The sequence below is a fragment of the Balearica regulorum genome, chromosome 6 (genome assembly GCF_011004875.1).
Source record: "Balearica regulorum gibbericeps isolate bBalReg1 chromosome 6, bBalReg1.pri, whole genome shotgun sequence".
Lineage (NCBI taxonomy): Eukaryota > Metazoa > Chordata > Aves > Gruiformes > Gruidae > Balearica > Balearica regulorum.
This window is the reverse complement of record NC_046189.1, coordinates 11,614,896-11,635,099: the sequence shown is the minus strand read 5'-3', so window position 1 is coordinate 11,635,099 and position 20,204 is coordinate 11,614,896. Positions and strand designations below refer to the sequence as shown.

At 35.9% G+C, this 20,204-nt stretch overlaps 1 protein-coding gene across 3 annotated transcripts in view; it reads left to right on the top strand.

Moving 5' to 3' along the window:
• Positions 1-20,204, top strand: part of PGAP1 (post-GPI attachment to proteins inositol deacylase 1) — a 41,199-nt gene that overhangs the window by 1,299 nt on the left and 19,696 nt on the right. For all 3 annotated transcript variants that reach the window (XM_075756232.1, XM_075756230.1, XM_075756231.1), the window contains exons 2-17: positions 3,445-3,598; positions 6,070-6,245; positions 6,876-7,047; positions 8,107-8,267; positions 9,884-9,936; positions 10,107-10,173; positions 11,592-11,697; positions 13,450-13,505; positions 13,585-13,668; positions 15,393-15,442; positions 16,832-16,883; positions 17,132-17,209; positions 18,660-18,735; positions 19,009-19,082; positions 19,161-19,212; positions 19,927-19,993. In XM_075756232.1, coding sequence (XP_075612347.1) covers positions 3,445-3,598; positions 6,070-6,245; positions 6,876-7,047; positions 8,107-8,267; positions 9,884-9,936; positions 10,107-10,173; positions 11,592-11,697; positions 13,450-13,505; positions 13,585-13,668; positions 15,393-15,442; positions 16,832-16,883; positions 17,132-17,209; positions 18,660-18,735; positions 19,009-19,082; positions 19,161-19,212; positions 19,927-19,993 — 1,478 coding nt within the window. The remainder of the gene's footprint in view (positions 1-3,444; positions 3,599-6,069; positions 6,246-6,875; positions 7,048-8,106; positions 8,268-9,883; positions 9,937-10,106; positions 10,174-11,591; positions 11,698-13,449; positions 13,506-13,584; positions 13,669-15,392; positions 15,443-16,831; positions 16,884-17,131; positions 17,210-18,659; positions 18,736-19,008; positions 19,083-19,160; positions 19,213-19,926; positions 19,994-20,204) is intronic.

The window sequence follows — 20,204 nt, the reverse complement described above, 5'->3', positions numbered from 1 at the left end:
AACTTTGGGTCAGTTTGAGAGAGAGGACAGCTGATGGAACTGGTTTTTTCCAGACACAGTATTAGAGCTTAATAGCAGGAGGATGTAAATATGCGAGTATATGTAGGTTCAGTGTTAATACCACATGCAGTTGTTGGAAAACAATTTCTCTTTTCAATAGTAGTTCTTACTACAGGATTTCCTGTCCCATTAAAAGTATCCCAAAGCATAATTTCTTGGCTCCTAAACGTTCATTTAGCATTATCTAGGATATAATCTATATTGGAAAAAAATACGAAGCATTCTAAATAATATTCTGTTCTGAAGCAGGTTGCAAGCTGGCTTGCATAGTAAAGGAGACCTTAAAGCAAAACCTTAGTACCTAAATTGGTAATGAAGCAGCAAGTTAATTTTTGGATCTATTAACCTTCATTTGCTAACCTTGACATAGTTGTGTTAGCCTACAAAAGAGAACCTTAGTAGAGTTACAAGGGTTGTTTTGTCAGTGCTGTAGGACAAACTCTTTTAAGCAGCTACAAATACTTAAATACTACGCGGTAAGTTTGCAGATCTCCTAGCAGCCAAAACCTACTTCAGCTTCGATCTGAAGCCAACCAGCTGAAAGGTACTAGCAAAATCTGTGTGATGTTATGGGCGGTTGCCTGAATTTTCATCTGCCACCACACATCTTTTGTATTTACGCTGGTAAGAGATGCAAGGCTTAAGGGTAAGCAGCAGTTCCATACAGGACATGCAAATTGCAGCTGGCTATATTGCCTCTCAGAATTTCTAATCCCTGAATAATCATTTTTACTGTGTGGAAAACAGTACAGGGGGGTACTGTGGTGGGAGAACTTATGAATTTGTCTGAGTTTGCTAAAACATACTTTTCAAGTACCTCTTTCTTGTTGGAGAGGTTGTTTGTTTACTTTTTAATGTCTTTGTAATGCTGGCATTGGTAGGAATTTCAGGTGAGAGGTACCTGTCCTCAGTTCCAGATCAGGTGTCACATTACAAAACAAATAGCTATTGGAGCAATTAAACATAAGAAGTTTCTTTTGTGTCTAACAGTGTGGGTTAGCTCACAGTCAAGCTAATACTAAGTAGTGGAATTGTTTTGGATTTTACTTTTTGTTTTGTACTTAACCATCTTTTTTTTGCATGAGTTGTAGAATTGCAGTTTTGAATTTAACCCACCCTTGTCCTGTTCAGCTAAGCTTGGTAAGAGATTTGGAAGTTAGTAATGAGGGCTTTTTCACATAAGCCTAATTTCTTTACGAAGCAGCGTGAAAAATGAAGCTTAGACTGACATTGTGAAAAGTTACTGTAGCTCTTTACAACCAATTGCATAACCACTGTCTTGGGAATTCAGAATTTAAAACCACTGTCATAGAACATGAATGTCTGTTTTCCTTTAGAGTTACACGTTCCCATTTTGATGTAACATTTGAGCACTGTGATTTGCAGAAAAAGACCCAGTATTTTGGTAGTACAATTCTCATGGATTGTGTAGGTTTTTGTGTTCAACATTCACCTAAGGAAGGTCAGCTCGTTAATTTTACGTTCCTTAAAAGTTTTTGAAAGGACAATGCACCAGGAAGATAATGTGAAAAAACAGTTGAATAGGATTATTTGATCCATCAGGAAGTCATACGAATGTATCCTGATGGCACTTTAATTTTAATAATTAAAACAGATTTCATAGAATTTTGAAAGTCTTTGAAAAAGGAGCAGTAGAAAGGAATGAGAAAGGGACAATGAGGTCAGTGAAGCTGGAAAGGTGAGATGATGGAGAAAAGGGAAAGAGTATCAAAAGGATGATCTGAAAACATAAGCCCTGAACAAACCTTAACCTTTTTTGTTCACAGTAAAGGAATTAAACACTTTCTTTCTCTCTAATATGTATATTTTCTTATGAACATTGTAAGGAGAGGTTGCAAATAACTAATATGGCAAACAATTTGAAGACTAAGGGAGAAAGGAAATAGTCTTCAGGTGAGGAGAGACAGAGAAGAAAAGGGGAAGGAAAGGACTGTGTATGGGCTGGGAATTAAAGCTCAATCAATCCCCTTTACTGTAAATGCAGTTGAGAGAAACAGCTGAAATACCTGCAACAGAGATGCTTCTATTTCAAGAAAGCAATTCTTTAGAGAAGATTTCTGATGCAAAACTGAGTTATTTACTGATCTTAAACCTTATTCTGTAAAATAACATTTTTCCTTAAAATATAAATTACACCTTAATAACTTTATTTTTAATATCTCATTTGTCTCTGAATTGTCATCACGTAAGTAATCAAATGCTAGAATGAGTGTATTTGCATTCATAGAAATTTTTAAAATCTGAATCTTAGAAACTCAAAATTATAAACCAACCAACCTCCATATGGGAGTTAATGAAGCATTTTATTATTCCTTACTATTTATTTGGTTTAAAGCAGTGTCATGTGGCACTAAGAGTCATAACTTACTGGTCTAAGGCTTAATCGTCACCTGTCCCTCAGGTTCAAAGAGATTTTGTTCTTTTCCCTTTGGGAACTCATAATCCTGTGAATACATTATGTGATACACTAGGTGGTTGGTTGTTTGCTTCTTTGTTTTAATATAAGAAATATGGCCTTTTTTAAGATGATAACTGACAGTGTAAATTGGATCCTGAGTTGTTACAAACCAGGTCATCACCAAGCCACACATCGGACTCTGAAGACAATGATAAAAAAAAAAAGCCTCCAAGGTATCATGGGTTTATTTTTTCTGACGAGCCGTATTCAGGTAGTTACTACTATCGTTTAAATTACCGTTGCAGGTTACATCTCTGTAAAAATCACCTGTAAGAATTCACACAGCGTGTGTGATTTACCCTGACGTAATAGTTGTCATCTGACAGTCACCTACATAACCCTGTTCTCGAGATCTAGCCTTGGTATCAGGTGCAGTAGCACATCCTTGTTCAGAGTTGTGTGGTAGCGGAAAGGATTCCAAAACTATTCCGGTGCAGTAGGAAGAATAATTTGGACCACTCGTGTGCCTCACTTTCTGCTCTCAAATTCTCACATCCTGGGAAAAGTGGTTGGGTTTTGACATGACTTTCACACACACGTGCACTTTTTTTCCCCTGTAGTATAAGGCTAGGTTTACTTTACAAATGTGCAACTTTAAAAGATACGTAATTGCATTCATTTGCAGCTTGTTTCAAAGCCAGTTAAAGTTAATAGCTGTTTCAAGTAAGTAACTGCAGCCACTTATTATGCACAGTAATACCTACTTAAACAAAATACTTAATATTTTATTTTTAATTATTTTTTGAAAGCAAAACTCAGTTTTTCATTCTGTATTCTTTAGACTGTAATGTAAAACAATACATGAAACATAAGCCAGATCATTTAAATTACTGGATAGCCACTATATTTTCTTGCTTGCAGCAATATAGACAAGGTAATTGGTTTCTTTTTAATTTTTGCAACAGAAGATAAAATTACCGAAGAAAACAGCCAGGCGATACCCAGCATATGAGCTCTATCTCTATGGGGAAGGGAACTACGCTGAAGAAAACAAAAATCTCCTATTGACAGGAATTCCAGTTCTCTTTCTTCCTGGGAATGCTGGCAGTTACAAACAAGGTAAGCATTTAGCTAAGTTATAGGTATGTTACAAAGAACTGTCATATTTACGTATTAGTTAATGACAAGAAGTTTTCTGTTTGAAATAATATCAACAAAAGTCATAATGGTTGATCATATTATGGTGTAGATGTCCTTGTTTTAGGCCATGGTTAATTTCAAGCAGTCAAAAGACTTCACTTTTGTTTGAAATCTGTTGAACAGTTGAACTATAATATTTTTCTGGAGTAAGACTTTAACTTTTGAAAGCCAGAAACAGTGCGGTTATGCCGTACCATGGCAGCACTGCACCCTTGCTGTGTTTTACCAACTCATACTTTCAGAGAAGCCACACAGACTTGCAGGCACAATAGTATCCAAAGAAGATTACAAACATAATGATTATGAGAGATACCATATGGACTTTTGTAATTGTGCATAAATTACTGCAAATCTCGATTAATGCTGTCTCTGAAAACATGGCAGTAGATTGCTATGCAGGAAATAAAATGGTATTTTCAGAGGATGTTAGAAATTAAAGTATATGAAGAAAAACTTAGAACTAAGTGAGCAGAAGTGCTACATGCTGTGGATATAATGTGCCACTTAAGATCAGTAAATATTTAAATATTTATTCTTTGAGAAATTGATTTAGGGAGACTGGCAATAAATCGTATGTTCATTTTTCAAAGCATTTTTAAAAATAAATTGTTCTGCCTTAATCAGTGGCTCAGAATAGTTTTTTGTTTCATTTATGAAAATTCGTATTTTGTTCAGAATTTATTGTGGGATAACACATTTTAATTCTGATACATTGATGAGCAGAGAAGGCATTGTTATTGTTACTTTCATACTTGTTTAAAATATATTCATATTTGCTGAGCAATGAAGATGGAAATGCTGCTGCTGCCTCTACTGGGCTTGTTATTTTGATGTGTTACAGGCACTTTTGAAACATGTTAATTCATCATCTTTCACAGGCACTAAAATGAACCTTTTAAAATGTACAAAAATCAGACTTTGAGTAAAAAAATGACAGTCCGGTTTAATTTTTGGGAATGAACCTGAGATTGGGAAAATTGAGATCCTGAGTTCTATTTAGGAATCTGTCACACACTTGCCTTGTGATCTTTGGCAATATTCTTGTTCCTTTTACCATGACTTCCAAGGTATAAAGTTGTGATAAGGTACTTGAGCTTTTAAATGCTTTTTGGGTCTTTTAAAATAATTTCAAAGATGTTCTTACTGCTTATTATTTTTAGATACAACTGGTGAAATGATTGACTACAAATTAGATTTATAAACTTCATCATGCTGGGTGTTTGAACATATAAAGTATTTCATATATACTGTTTTCCAATTACATGAACTTTGCTGAAATATGTGTGATATATTAATTTCTGTAGCAAACTTTTCCGAGCAGGAGGATGCTGCAGATCTCTGAAACTCTTGCACTCTAGAAGAATCTTGCTTCTGTGTGCTGGATTTGGGCAGACCTTTGTGGCGACCACTAGTTTATTTGCAAAAGTATATACTTGCTTTTGGGACTTCTTCTTTTATTTTCTTCTTTGACTATCACACTTTTTTATTTGTAGCCGTTACTGTTCCTATCCTGACATGTCTCCGTGGAAACTCAGGGACAATTCTGCACTCAGAAGGCTGTATTAGCAGCCAGGGTTAGATGGAGAAGACAGGTCAGAAGCAAAACCTTGTAAACAGAACATTTTCTCCCACAAGATTTTAGGTGGAAAAGTGTCCTTTGGAGTTTGATTTTTTCCAATCCCCCATACCTATTTTGGTGGTATTCTGGAATGTTGTCCTAGAATTGATGACCTTCAAAGGAATTTTGGGAAAGCCTAGCAGTAGCAATGCCTCTAGAGTTGAAGTCAAGACTGCTCGTTTTGCTTTCTTGTCCTGGTGGTGGTAAGAAGGTACAAACAAGATGAGAAAAGCAGCCCTCAGGTGAAGGAACATAATCCTTGATCTTGTATAAATTTGGGATTTTTTTAACGTACCTCTTGTAGTCAGTGGTAAGCTACATCGCATGGTTAACTGCCATAAGCATAGTAAGCAGCTCTTGGTAACTCATTGCAAACTTTCTTTTCATCTCAGCAAGTTTGTTCTTTTCCCCATTCTTCTTGTTGTGATGTGTCTACTAATATTTTTTTAATCAGAAGGATTCTTATAAAAATAGGAAATAATTATTTCTTTTCTCATTTTACAATTTGGTTCTGACAGTTGATACTTTTGCTCTGATTATTTACCTCTTCAAATCTGTTTTTCTAAACGGAGTGTAATTACATATTAGAAAAGAGATTATTTGCTTTTGGATTTTTTTTCAGCCTGTTTTTACTTTTATAAATGATGTGAGATGAATAATGGATTTAAGATAACATTTGTTTCTTAATAGATGATATATTTATGTGTCTACTAATGACAATGCTAAGCAGTGACTATTAGATTGTTCTAATTGATGTGGTTTCTTTTCCTAGTACGTTCTCTTGGCTCCATTGCACTTAGAAAAGCAGAAGATGTTGACTTCAAGTATCATTTTAATTTCTTCAGTGTCAACTTTAATGAAGAGTTGGTTGCATTGTATGGTGGTAGTCTGCAACGACAGACCAAGTTTGTGCATGAGTGCATAAAAGTAATTCTTAAGTTGTACAGGGTAAGTAGTGACATACGCTGAATAATATACTTGCATTTTGGAATGGAATTCTGAGCTGCCTTTTGTGCTGGAAAACTGAAGAATCATGAATAAGGGAGGGAGACTTTATAACGTGTGTAGATAATTGAATGTGATAATACTGCAGTAGAGAAGTGCTGCTCTTTAATAGATTTCTAATGCTTGTGACAATCCCAGAGCCATGGTGTTAGGTTCTATACTGTGTTTGTAAATAAATACTTCTATGCACAGTGTATGCTTTTTTGTAGTAGAGTTGTAAACTTTCCCTAGTGTATTAAAATATTAATATAGCATCACCTTACATCCAGTTTTCTCTAGGAAGGTTCTTTGATAGCCTATGTCCCTAAGAGTCTCAGAAATTAAAATAAGCTGAAGTTTCTTATGCTTACACAGGCTATATAATATTTCCTTTTGAGCTGCAAACTTCACATAAGCACCTTTTTTTGAGATAACAATTAAATTTCTATTCATTTTATAAACTTACCGAGTTGATACTAGTTAATATTATCCTTGAGAGGACATAAGTTAATTTTGGGGAAAAAAATGTACAACTGATAACCATAGTTCAATGTCAAATCTATTTTTGATGTGTTTAATTACTCTTTGCTCAAGGATCGAGAATTTGCACCGACCAGTGTTGCAATAGTAGGTCATTCCATGGGTGGTCTTGTTGCAAGAGCATTGCTTACTCTCAAGAATTTTAAGCCTGAGCTTATAAATCTCCTCATTACACAAGCCACACCTCATGTTGCACCGGTAATGCCTTTAGACAAGTATCTTACTGGTAAGTGTTGCAGATTCTCTAATTATATTGTATTTCTTTATTGATCCTCTCAAGTATTGATAGGTAAGATTCTTGCAAATGAACAGCAGAGTATGTTTACTGTAATTACCTAGTCCTTTGTTACTCAGGTGGTTGTGTGAGAGCACTAGCATACTGAGAGAAAGCAGCGTGTCATAAAATGGATTATGTGGACTTGAGCTTCTGTGCAGGGCCTGGAGCTCTCAGTAATTTGTAATTTTATTAAGTTGCAGAGCATGTTACTAAATTTGTAAGCTCTCTAGTGAATGACTTTTTTCTTTCTTTTTTTTGTAAAACTTGACCTCTCTAATGGCTTTCTTTACCAAATTAATTGCCTAAATAGAGTTGCTAAATTTAGTGTTTGTCACACCCAAGGGTTGGGGGACTAAGAATATTGAACATAGATATAATTATATATTTTATATCTATTTATATAAAAGATAGACTTTATTTTCTGCTCAGCTAAATAACTGTGGTGTAAAAAATGAAGTATAATCATGCATGCACTATACACTTCTTGAAAAGCTATATTTGACTAAACCATACTGATGAAATATGTGCTCTGTGATAATTGTGCTGCTACATGCAGATATTGAGGGAATGGTGAAGGAAAGGGAATAGACACTTATTTTCATTATTCTCTGTGGCACCCGAGAGGAATGGATTATCTTTAGCTGCTCAATTTGATTTATTGTGCTTGTATTAATTCTCTGTCCTACAATTGATTGCAATGCAATGCTTCTTCCTTGCTGACTGTTTCTGGACTGTGGCTGTCCTTAAAAGTAAATCTGTGGTTTGCTACTTAAACAATATATGTGCTCAGCTGACATAGAAAGTGCAAGTGTATCTGTGTTTCCCAACTGCTGCCTCCTTGGGGTTAAAACAATAATTTTCCTTCCTTACATGAATCAAAAGTGATAATCGGAGCTTGAATGCCTCTGGGGGGCTTATGGAAACTTTTAGTTAAATGTTTCTATAGCTTTTTTTGTATATCAAAAAGACTTATGGGGAAATTGTGATTGATTTTAATATATTTTATAGATTTTTATACAGCTGTAAACAATCATTGGATTCTAAAGGCCCAAGATTTAAGAAATTTAACTACCCTTTCTGTGGCGGGAGGATTCAGAGATTACCAAGTTCGTTCAGGACTGGCTTTTCTACCGAGATTGAGTCAACATGACAGTGCCTTATCTGTTGTGGTAAAAAAGCAAACTGTTTTTTTTTGGTTTTGCATGGAGCTATGTTAGATAGCTATTTATGTAACGCATGTATCGGTGTGTATAGTCTATATGCAGCATAGTATAACTAAATATGAAAATACTACACGTGAAAACACAAAGTAGATAGTGTATGGTTATAAAGCCATAAGTAGTTGACATAGTATAAATGGGTGTCCACTGGAAGAGGATATGTTGGGGTGGATCTGAATCATCTACCCCTTGATACTGTTTCTTACCACCACTTTCTTGCACCTTTTTAGTTTCAGTACTTGGGTTTTATTTTCCTGTGTTTTTACAAGAGGTGTATGTGTGGAGACTCACAGACGTGCACTATAGGAGTAGACTGTTGGTTTGATTATGAAAAGACAACTTTGGCTTTGTGCCTTCTTTTTGTATTTGTTGTTTTTCAAGGAACTTAGGAATAGAAAGCATCTACTGGATTATCAAGTCCAGTCTTCTGCTTTTGCAGGCATCTATTTCCTTCCAAAATTAATCAAGCAACAGAGAAGCAGTTAGGTTTGTTATTCTATTCCCCCCACCATCGGCCTGTTCCCAACATGGAAGAAGCTGGAAAACACTGCTCAGTAGGAAGAAAACTTGTAATTTCCAACTTTCATTTACTGCTCAAGCCAGCTTTTAAATGTGTCTGTTTTGACATCAACTTGAAATGTTATCTGAAATAGTTGTCATTCCCTTGGTGTTTACCTCCTGTCCATTGTACAGAAAGCTGTCTATAAATAGTCCCAGCTCTGATTCCACTAGGCTAAGAAGATTAACTCTGCGTTCCCTTTGTCCTAGTAACCGTTCTCTGCATCTGCTCTACTTTCATTTCTCTTGAGTGTTGCTGACCAGAATTTTGCATGAGATCTTGTGTAGTGATACCAGTTGTTTCTCATGGGGTTGGTTTTTTGGTGGCTATTGTTCTTTTGTTTGTGGGTTTTGGGGTTTTGTTTTCAGGCTTGTTTTATTGGTGGTGGTTGTTTTGGGGTTTTGTTTTGTGTTTTTTTTCTTCCCAACTGTAACGCATTAATAGTTCATAGCTTACGATTCAAGTTGTACAACTTGGTGATGAGCTCCATTTCTGGGAGGCATTTTTTATATTATTAGTGCCTAAAATGCAGTACATACAATACACTTATACAAATGAGTATCTTCAGACTGTCCAGTTCTTTCTGCGTGGTGTTCCGATGCTCCTTTCTGTTGAGGATGCCTTTGATTTTTCAGCCACAGCTTTCATTGGCATGCTTCTATACTTAGGTGCCAGGATCACTTATTAAAATAGTTACATTAGTCATAGAAGCAGCCTTTGAAGAAATTCTCGGTAAGTTTCCTCCATACCATTATTTGTCCTTTTGCCATTAGTCTCTGCTATCTAACATAGATAACTTGGTCATTTTGTTTTACAAATGCTTCGGTACTTGTAACATTTTTCACTGATGATGTCATTCTGTTGTACCCTAGTCCCTGAAACTCTTAAGATAAACACTATGCTTTTTAATAATTGAGCAAATATATTTAAATAAGGAGGGGAAAGGCTTGCTTAGAATTTTCAAGTGTTGAATACTAAGAAAATCTTAATTTTTTTCCTTCTTCAGAGCTCAGCTGTGCCTAGAGCTTGGGCCTCAACAGACCATCTCTCCATAGTGTGGTAAGCTAATGGAACAAAGGTTAATTGATTGACCGTACATCCCTCTGTTCTCTACTGCTATCACATTATACAATAATTTAACATCAGCATATTATTATAATGTCTCTTCTGACCACTTTTCCTCTGGATATTTAATTTCTAGATTTGGTTTTATTTATTCTGTCTTCTAGGTGCAAAGAATTGATCCTGGCTACCATTAGAGCTTTTTTTGATCTCATAGATGAAAACACCAGGCAGGTTTGTATATGTGATCTCCTGTATATTTCCTCATCACACTTTCTTCTTCCATTCCAGAATGCTTAATCAGGACAAATATCACCCCAGTATACAGAAAACTCCTTTTTGATTATTCTAAGTCATGCTAAGAACATTGTTGCCATTTCGTACCAGTCACTGAAAAATCCTGTGGCTTTGTGTTGTTTGACCAGTGCATCAGAAATAATTATGTGTTAAATTACTTTTTATTATTGATTGCTTGATAACGAGTGTAGACTGAACTCATCTTCCATAATAGAGGAGGTTTAGTTGACCTTGCAGCAGGATAAACAAGTTTTGCTAGCTGTGTAGCTATGAATGTGACCTCTCAATGTGTGTTCGAGTCACCTCTGGCTAGTATACAAAGGGTGAAAACCTGTGATAGTTTAACTCGGACAATACTTCTCCAACTTCCCCATGTGTTGTCATAGTGGCCAGCACGTATTTGTGGTGTTCTTTAGCAAACAGCAGTTATAAATAGAATACAAGTAAAATACTAGCTTATTTGTTTACCTCCAGCTACCCTTATTTATTACTTTTTAAAATAAATACTCTGCATTTACTTTTTGGAAGCTGTTGGAGAAATCTCCCAATGTACTCTGTTCTCTTTCTGAAATGTTATGTAACAATAAATATGAATTAGAGTTAAGGTCCAGGAGGTTGAAAATACATAAGAGCAGAGCCCCAGATATAAAAAGGAAGGCTTCCAGGTGTTCTTTTTGAAACTGTTTGGGACAGACTTCTCTAGCTTCTTAGATGTACTCACTTTAATACGTGATTTATAGAGATATAAAGGGGGTAGAGTTGTTCTGGAGTTGACTGGCAGTGTGCTGGAGGGTACAGCTTTCCAGAAATCCATTATAATGGCCACAGCTTTGAAAAGCTGAACAGACAAAAATGAGTCCTGGAAATTTGATTTTAAAACAAACAAAACCCAACTGAAACCCAAAGTGAATCCTAATGTAGCTCTACAGCTATTTGGATGCTTGAACTATTAAGACAAGATGTAAGAAGCTGGATTTGTGAACTCAGACTAGTAAATATAAACATGAGAATTTTTCCTAAACTCTGGCATAAGTATGTTATTTCAGGAAGAATGCATGTGTGTCTAAAAAGAAAGTTTAATAGAATGGTTTCCCCGTGTTAAGAGTAGGCAAGGATATAAACCTGAAAGTTTTAGCTGTGCTTTATAACATGTGCAGACTTTCTGTATTGCAGTGATTGACTATTAATGGCATTTTATTTGTTCAGATTATTGAATTTAGAATAGATGTACCATGTCCTCTAACGATCTCTCCTGCCTGTCATCCCCAAAACTGTGTTGCTAGCTATGATCATGTGATGATTGCAAATCACACCAATCGGTAAAATAAAATTTGAGAATGTGCGCTTTTTTTTAGATAACTGAAGATCCAAAGAAGAGAATGTCTGTACTGAATCACCACTTTGTGAGACACCCTGCAAAGATGTTTGAGGAAAATCCTGAAGCTTTTACAGAACTCACAGGTGTGCAGCAGCTTTCTTTTGAACAGGATTCAATGATACTCCTTTGTTAATAGTTGTCACTATTATTCTCACTAACAAACTTCTGGAATACATTTTGTCCTTCCTCAGACATTGCTAAAATGATATATGGGTTATGAACCTAAACTATCAGCTTTTGTGTGGTTTCAGCACTAAATAGGTTAAAAGGGGTAGGAGCACAAATCTTTCACTTCTATATGGCTTAGATTCTGGGGGATGAGCAGGAGTCATATTTACACCAGGGTGTCCAGTAGACAATCTCAGAAATTGGCAATAGCTGGGTGTCAAAAGTGCAGTCTAATCTACACTTACATCCCGTGCTTGCAAGGGGGATAGTATGGGTGTTGTAGAGCTGTTGTGTCAGCCTTGTGCTACTCATGGAAATCCTGACTATTCAGATCTGCATCACCAGTGACTTCCTTCTTTTAATGACATGGCAGGGTAAAATGGACTCCACACTAATGGTTTCCTTAACTGCTAAGAATGCATAGTTAAAGGTGGGAAATTTTGACTGCATGGAGTCTTGGTAACTAAACAAGTTTTGCGGGGCACAGCTGTATTCCTAGTTTTGCTGAACCATTTTATAAAAAACATTTCAGGAATTTTCTTAATGTAAGCTATTGCAGAAGTACTATGGTAGCTTGAACTTTGGTGCCCGCTTTCGGCCACCCTGGTGTAAGAAGGCATTTAGGCATTGATATATACTGAAGTGAGTATGGAACAGAGGAGAACCAAAACAGTTAGCTCCTGGGGCACAGGACATGGGGGAGAGAGACTGAGTGAACCGGCCTTTTTCACCCTAAAGGATCCCCCTTAGCATTCCCTGTTGCTGTCTTTAACCACCTAATGAAAGATTGGAGAGAAGGTGAAGCTAGATTTTTCTCAGAGGTGCACAGTGATAACACAATAGGCAGTAGAGTCCAGTTATAACAAAAGAAATTCCGATTAGATATTAGGAAAATACTTCACCAGGAGGGTAGTCAAACACTGGAACAAGTGCCCAAAGAGGTTGCAGAACTGATTTTGTTTGTTTGTTTGCCTTTTTTGGGTCAGTTTTTAGCAATAAGGAGGAATATGTTTAAATTGGATTTCATGTTTGCATCTTCCTAATTGTGGTGACCTCTTAACACTTAGCTAAATTTCTGTGATGAACTTGTTACTCTAGTTACATAGAAGAAATATATTAACAGTGCATTAACAATTGCATGACGATTTGCATTGTTTGTATCTCTGATCTCTTCATAATTCTGTCTCATTCTTTTTCTCCAGACATATCTTTAAACTGCAACTGTTTTCTTGTACATGTTATTCACTTCATTGTCGAATTGCTTCTATACAAGTTTCTGTATTTTCTTAAAAGGCTGACAGGAACCAAGATTGGGGCTGTTTCTACTGTTGCCTCAGCTTTAATCAGTCACCCTGTAATTACATTAGTATCATTCAGTTTCTTGTTTGTTTTGTTGCCTTGAGAGCTTTGTTTCAAGCTCCATAGGGTTTTTATTTTGCAATTGGTATGTAATTGGATCCTAGGGTTTTGCTGTTTCCTGTGTAACTGATGTTAACTGTTTCATGTAATTCTAAGCAGTAGCAATCCTGAGTGTAGATTAAAGCTTATAAAGTTTATGGCTATTTACAGATAAGAGATAAGACCTTAGTGGTAAGTAAATGATAAGATTTTGGAGATAAGGTTAATAGTTCCTGCAGTGTGGCATATAAAAACCTATTTATTTTTAGGAGCTTTCATGTGGATTACAGTCAAAGCCTCAAAATGGACTTACTCAGTTTACAATGTAAGTAATGTTTTTTTCCTCATCATGTTTTTATGGGTTTGGTTTTTTTTACTAATGACCAATTTTTTTTCCTCTTAAGGATTCTGATGGAAAATATTTCACATTTCCTCTTGCAAGCCACAGAAAATCATACAGTCATGTTTACTGTGAAAACAGTATGTTGGTGAGAAAATACTTCTTTAATGTCTGGAGTTTGTTTACAAAGCTGTATTTTTTTAAATTTAGATTTGCTGCAGTTTTAAGACAGTTTAATAAACAGTTGTTGAAATGACTGGCAGCTGTTTACATTCACAGCCTAATACATTGTGTTAGATCTATTCCCTGGTTTAGCATGTCATGCTTCATGTTCAAGGTCTGAACCCTTCAATGCCACCTGAACCTCAAATGTTTTATTTTTGACTCCCTTATGGTTACCCCCAGATCACTTTCTCATTTAATTTAGTGTAGGTGTATATTGATGGTTTTGACTGAAGAAGATATTTTTAGTGGTGCCAGGATTCAGCCATACTTCTAATTTAGGAAAGCTGTTTATATGTTTGCTTTCCCATAATAAAATTTAAGTGAGCCTGAAAGGCCACAGAGATCTTCCACTAAGCAGTGCAGGGGAATGGAAGCCAGATGAGAAACTAGCACCTTATCAGTTGTCTCCTCTGTTGAGAGGAAAGGTGATAATGTGCATTTCTTACATAAATTCAGCCAAAATGTTTTTTCTTAAATATTTTTTGAAAGGAATGAATGTAATCTCTTGGGAAACTGGAGGTGGATAAATATGCTTTTCAGAACTACATATTTTAGATCAATGGCAAGAAAATTAAGATGCTTTCCCGCTCCATGTTCCTGTCCCTGTTGCCACTCCTCCCCTTACCAAAGAGGAGATTCATACCACCGTTGTGAAAAAAGGTTGTATATTCTCAGTGCTTTTCTAATTGTCCTTCCCAGCAGCACCTTCGATATTTACACATTTGTTGTGATTTTAGTTGTGCTTTAATAGCGTAATTTTTGCCTTTCTTATAATATCTTAGATGGGACTAGTACTGCTTGAGGTGGAGGTATGGAACAATGTCTGAGGTACTTGCATCATGGTGCTATCACTTCAGAACACTTAAATTCTCGAGGAGGGGAGCAGTAGAACATTAAAAATCTGAAGTATTCCTTGACTACTTAGGACAGTACCTTGAGACATTTCTTTTAGTTAGAAAAGATTAAAGTCTAGTAAAACTGAATTTTACATCGTAGGTAAGGCAGAAGATGATTAAGAGAAATTATGAAATTTTGTTTGCTTAACCTTGTGTTTGTTTTTGAAAATGTATTGATTGCTAACTAGAAAAGGTGGCAAATGGCAGTTATTTAAAATGGTTCCTAGAAAACTCCCCCTTTCACAGTTATGCTCCATCTTTCCATCCTTGTAATTGTAATTCCACGGTTATGATATCAGACTTTTAATGGAGGATATCACTCGCTGTTAACACAGAAGTCTGACTTCATGTGAAATGAAGAAAAAAAAGGTATCTTTCAGTATAAATAATTGAGGAAATCTGAGAGAGACTGCTTTTATCATCTTCACTTTTACACTTCAGCATTTGCCATCCTTCTGAAAGTTTGGTCACTGTAGTGTAGCTGCTGCAGACACACTTAATAGAAAAGGAGTGAGGTGAAGATGGAAGTTTGTTCCTCTCTTTAGTAAGTTAATTGCACCAACGTTCTGCTATCAGAGGATTTTTAGAACAGTTGCTGACATCTGGTGAACTGAAACAGCACATAGAAATTTTGGAGAAGATTATCAGCATTAACTCCTGCATTGCTTGGAATAAAGAATTGCTATTTAAATATATTTATAAATATAGTCGTGCATAGGTAATGTACTATTTTATGGTATTGACTTTACAGGACACAAGTAGCTGGATTTATGGCTGTATGAAGAACAATTCATCGATGTGGTGAGTAAACTGTTCCTGTTCTTTATTCAAATGGATCTTGTAAGACTACATTTGAATTTAAAGCGTGTAATATATCCTCCTCCTTAGGAAGGGATTGGGAAGAAAAGTAAAATTCTTACTGTGAATAATTCATGCACCAAGAAAACAGGAAAGAATAGGTTTTCTCAAAATTACTGCATGAATGCAGAACAAAATAGGTGAATTTTTTCTTTTTAGCTATATTTTTGACCTTCATAGCAAAAAAAAGTTGTTCTTGTTGCTCTTTTGTGGACACTACGTGCTCTGCTGGATTCCTAAATTGTGTGTTTTGTAGCATCTCTTTAGAATCCTATGATAGAAGACATCAAATGTCACTCAGAGCCTTTCAGAAGAGTGGATTGAAGCATCTCTATTTTTTTCTTACTCCAAAATTGCTGTTGTCATATGAAAAATATGTAGAAATGTGGGTGATTTAGTGATTATTTGAATCAAGTCATTGAAATCATTACAAAATGAATTTAAAACACTAACTTAGCTTACATTTGCCAACTAAGCTCAAAGTAAATTTGACCTACCCTTCAGATTAGGGAAAGCTTCCAGGTAGAATTGAGCTAGCATAGTATTTCTCTGTTCTGGGATCTGTGCTGAAGTGTACAGCCACAGAGTCTTGCCTCCAGCTGATAGCCAGATGTCACAATTACTTTTTCCTGATCCAAGGAGAAGTTGGCTGTTCCTCCTTTGTATAACCTTTGATCAGCATCAAGTGCAGGTTAGCCTAGTTCAGGACTGCTACCTAAAACCTCATCTAATAATAGTGGTTTTGCTGTGGAATGTGTCCTGAGGTCATGTAATGCTATTTAGAGAAACAGAAGTATCCTGGTATTCTAAAAACTGTAACTTAAAATGACTGAATGAATGCATTGCAGTTCAGTGTGTTAACTTAATATCAGTACACACCATTTTAGAACTGCTGCAAGCTCTGCAGCAGATAACAAAATTTTTGGTTTATACGGTATGTTTTAGATGTTCCTATAGGAAAAATTAGTACTTCTGATGTTTAAAAGATGCTAATAAAACTGTGTGTTAATTCAATGCCAGTGCTGTTTTAGCTTATTAAAAATTTTCATTATGTGTCTGAAATTGTATGACTGATAACTGCTCAATGTTTTGTGTATGAAAAAGTTAGAGCTTTGCTTAACTTGTTTTTGCAAAACCAAGATTTGCAGTATCTGAAATTATTATAGTTTGATAAATTACTGTGGTAACTAATTGCACTAGACCCAAACTTATTCTCAATTTAAAATCATGTGAATCCATATAGAGAGAAAAGCAGGTATGTTAATCCACTGTCATAGTGTACTGCATGCATAATGAATATGCTCATCCTTTAATGTGCATTAATTTTTCCAGCCTGGAAGCTACTGATTTATCCTGGAGAGCTGAGTTACTTCCAGCCACCAAGGTAAGTATTGTACATAACTTGTAGGAGGGAGAGGTGCTTCGTGGGGTAGTTGCTTGTCATGGGAGAAGGATCTGTTCTGTTTACAGCATTGGAGCATGCAGTGTTATTCCAGAGGAAGGGGTACAAGAGGTGGATGTCTGGGAATGGGCAAGGGGAAGGCTAAGGGGTATGTTTGGTAATGGCTTTTCTTCTTCTTGTTTTTCCTTTTTTCCTTTCTTTTTTTTTCCTTTTTAAATTTTTTTTTAAAGGTCGTAATACTGAAACTTCAGGACTATCCGTCCTTGTCCCACATTGTCATTCAGGTACCGCCCACAGTTGGCAATAAGGTAAAAAAAAAATGAAATGCAGAAGTTGCTTGCTTACTGTGTTCATAGCTTTCAAATGCTATGACAGAAGGAAAAGGAAGTATGTTAAATATGTGCTAAGTTCCTTTGAGAAACCATAGACCTACACTCCAGTGTGGTTTGAAGGTTACTTTATCTTCTGAAAGCTCAGAAGCATTTTCATTTGATAAAATACCAAATGCAAGGCATGAGTAGTACTTGAGAAACATACAAAGCAACAATTCTCAAACCAGTTCTTGTTGGAGATCCTGATGATGTTCTTCCTTGTTTTTCTTAATATTCTGGTTGCATTCCTGAATATTTATCTCTTTGAACAGTCAATTCTTTTATCCAGGGTAGTGGAGAATGCTGTAGATAATTGAAGACACCACGTATGGATTCTGGGGAGCATGGTACAGATACCTCTGCAAGCTCTGACACCACAAATAATGTGGTAGACTGAGCTGTGCAGAGTTTGATAGTTCTGAATCTCACAGATGAGTTGGGTATCTTTGCATCAAGGCCTCTCAGGATCCCAGTAAGAAAGAGGGACGTTTGCAGTGAATCTAAGGAGACTTTGTGTCTTACCCTGCTGGGTCTGGCAGGCTTTTCTAGTTAGTCCTGAAAATGGCAGAACATGGAACTTGAATTTAAAGTTTAAGTAGATCTGACGTTTCTTTCTGCCAAACAAATACACTGTCTGTGCCTGTGGTGTAATAATCCATGATCCAAGAAATTATTCACAGCAGAAGTGATTATAATGCTCATCTATCTTCAGATAGTTGTGACAGACACACCTTGCAGTTAAATTAGTAATATACAATGTTCCGGATAAGCAAAGGTAGAAGAGAGATCACTTGTGAAATGTAACCTGCTAAATTGCAGTCCCGTGTTAAATCTTGGAAACTGCTTTTAAAAAGTAAACAAATGCTGCATTTACAATGGGATGGAAAATAATTTTCAAGTGAACTAAATAGTTATTAGAGGTGGTACAACTCATACCTGCTAGATACTTTGGTTTGCTTTTGCATGCGTAGACTTCAGGAGACAAACTAAAGGTTCTTTTTGCTTAGGAAATTGTATCCAGAGTTTGGACAAATCACTCTCCTTTGCAAGACCCCCACCCCCCATCCCCCCCCAAAATGATGCACCTGAGAAGGAGGGATGTGAATTGGATTCTAGTCCTTCTCAGCTGTTTGAATAGCCTTTTGAAGGCTGTTGCAAATGTGTGAGAGCTAGAGTAACCTGGAAGTCATACTTAATCTACCCAAACTTGTACTGTTGTGTACAGGAACAAGCTACCTGCCAGTCCCTGTCAATGGAGTGTGGAGAGGTGGCTTTACAGTGTTTGTGTCCTGGAGTCTGCCTGAGCCTGTGAATAGAATTTGGCAGGTGCAAAGGCTTTGTAGTCTTGTGCTTGGTTTAGATCTGTATTTAATATCCTGAATTGCAGTATACTTTGGACTGTGAATTCTTCAAAGAGGATTCCAGAACAGTACAGCTTCCTGTAACACATCTTTTTTCATTTGGTAAGTATAACATATTACTTTTGGAAAAAGCCCTGTAAAACTAATATTACTAACACTTGGATAATACGTTTGCTTAAAAATTCCAGTTTTTGGTGGGCTTTGTTTTTACTAAAGTTAATACTGCTTTTGTTAGTCACAGACAAAGAAATAAGAAATGTGGGCGTTTTGACTAACATACAGAAGCACATAAGTCTCCTGGAAAAAAATAATATGAAGATGTAGTGAGTTCTCAAATAATTTTATCTAATATGTGAAAATAATAATCCTTTACAGGGCTTTCTTCAAGCAAAATTCTATTAAATTCAACTGGCTTACTTTACAATGTTCAGCTCCAGCACTTTAACCAAGTAAGAATACTACTTAATTTTTTTAAGGTAATGCAACCACTGTTTGAGGAATGTGATTTATTTTTTTTTATGTTCTAGATATATCAAGCGTTCAAAATTTATATAGAGAGCCACTGCCAGTCACTCAAAGGTAAATATAAGTCTTCTGAAGTATAAATTTACAAAACAAATCTTGTTGAAAATTCTCAAGACTGAAGCTGGTGGAATCAAAAGTCCTCTCATGCAATGGGGTCTAGGCAGTACTGTTACCTGCTCAAATGTCTCTGCTAATATCTCTCACTTTCCACTTTTTGTTAAGGATAGCTCAAAGAAAATGTGGAATTAGTCCTCGTATGTTAGTCTTACTTCCCAGCAAAGGGAAGTTGAACTTTCAGCAGGATTCCGCATTATGTTGGAAGTGTTTCTCAAGAATAGCACATTTGGCTATGATTTTTATTTGCTAATTATGGGACTGAAATTTGAACATTGAGCTACATAAGCTTAAACAGAATGGGATGATAAAGGACTTTGTTTAAAAAAAAAAAAAAGTGATGGATTTATTAGCCTGAGTTTGCAGCTTTGTGTTGAAAACCAGAAGTTTTCTCATAACTGTCCTGCCTTTAAATATTAATGTCTTGCTGTTTTGTTCTGTAACAGTGTTAGTTAAAAAAAAAAAAGCCTTTTTTGTTCAATGCTAACTGCACTGATCTGTATTGCAATGTCAATTGCAGTGTAACTGCAAGCCCAGTGATTCTGTGTAGTGATCTATATACCACCTTTGTTTTACTTGCATTTTAGTCTTTGGAGACAGTTGCTACATCTTGTTCTTCATTAACTTTATATTTTTAAATCTCTTCCATTTCAGAAAGAAAACCTAGTGTTTACAGACTTCATATACCCTGGTCACATGAAGACTCAATAACGGTAGCAAAGTAAGAACTTTAACAATTATAACTTCTTGATACGTTTTTGAAGAATGTTTGCATCCTGTTGTGGTAATATTTCTGATATGAGACAACTTCTCCAGTCTTAAGTGTTTGGCTTCTGCATCTTTTCCTCACTTACCTTTCTGCCCTTGTTGACAAAGTTGTTTTGACTTTTCCTCAGAATAATATCTACTAATTGTTTAATAGTTCTCACTAA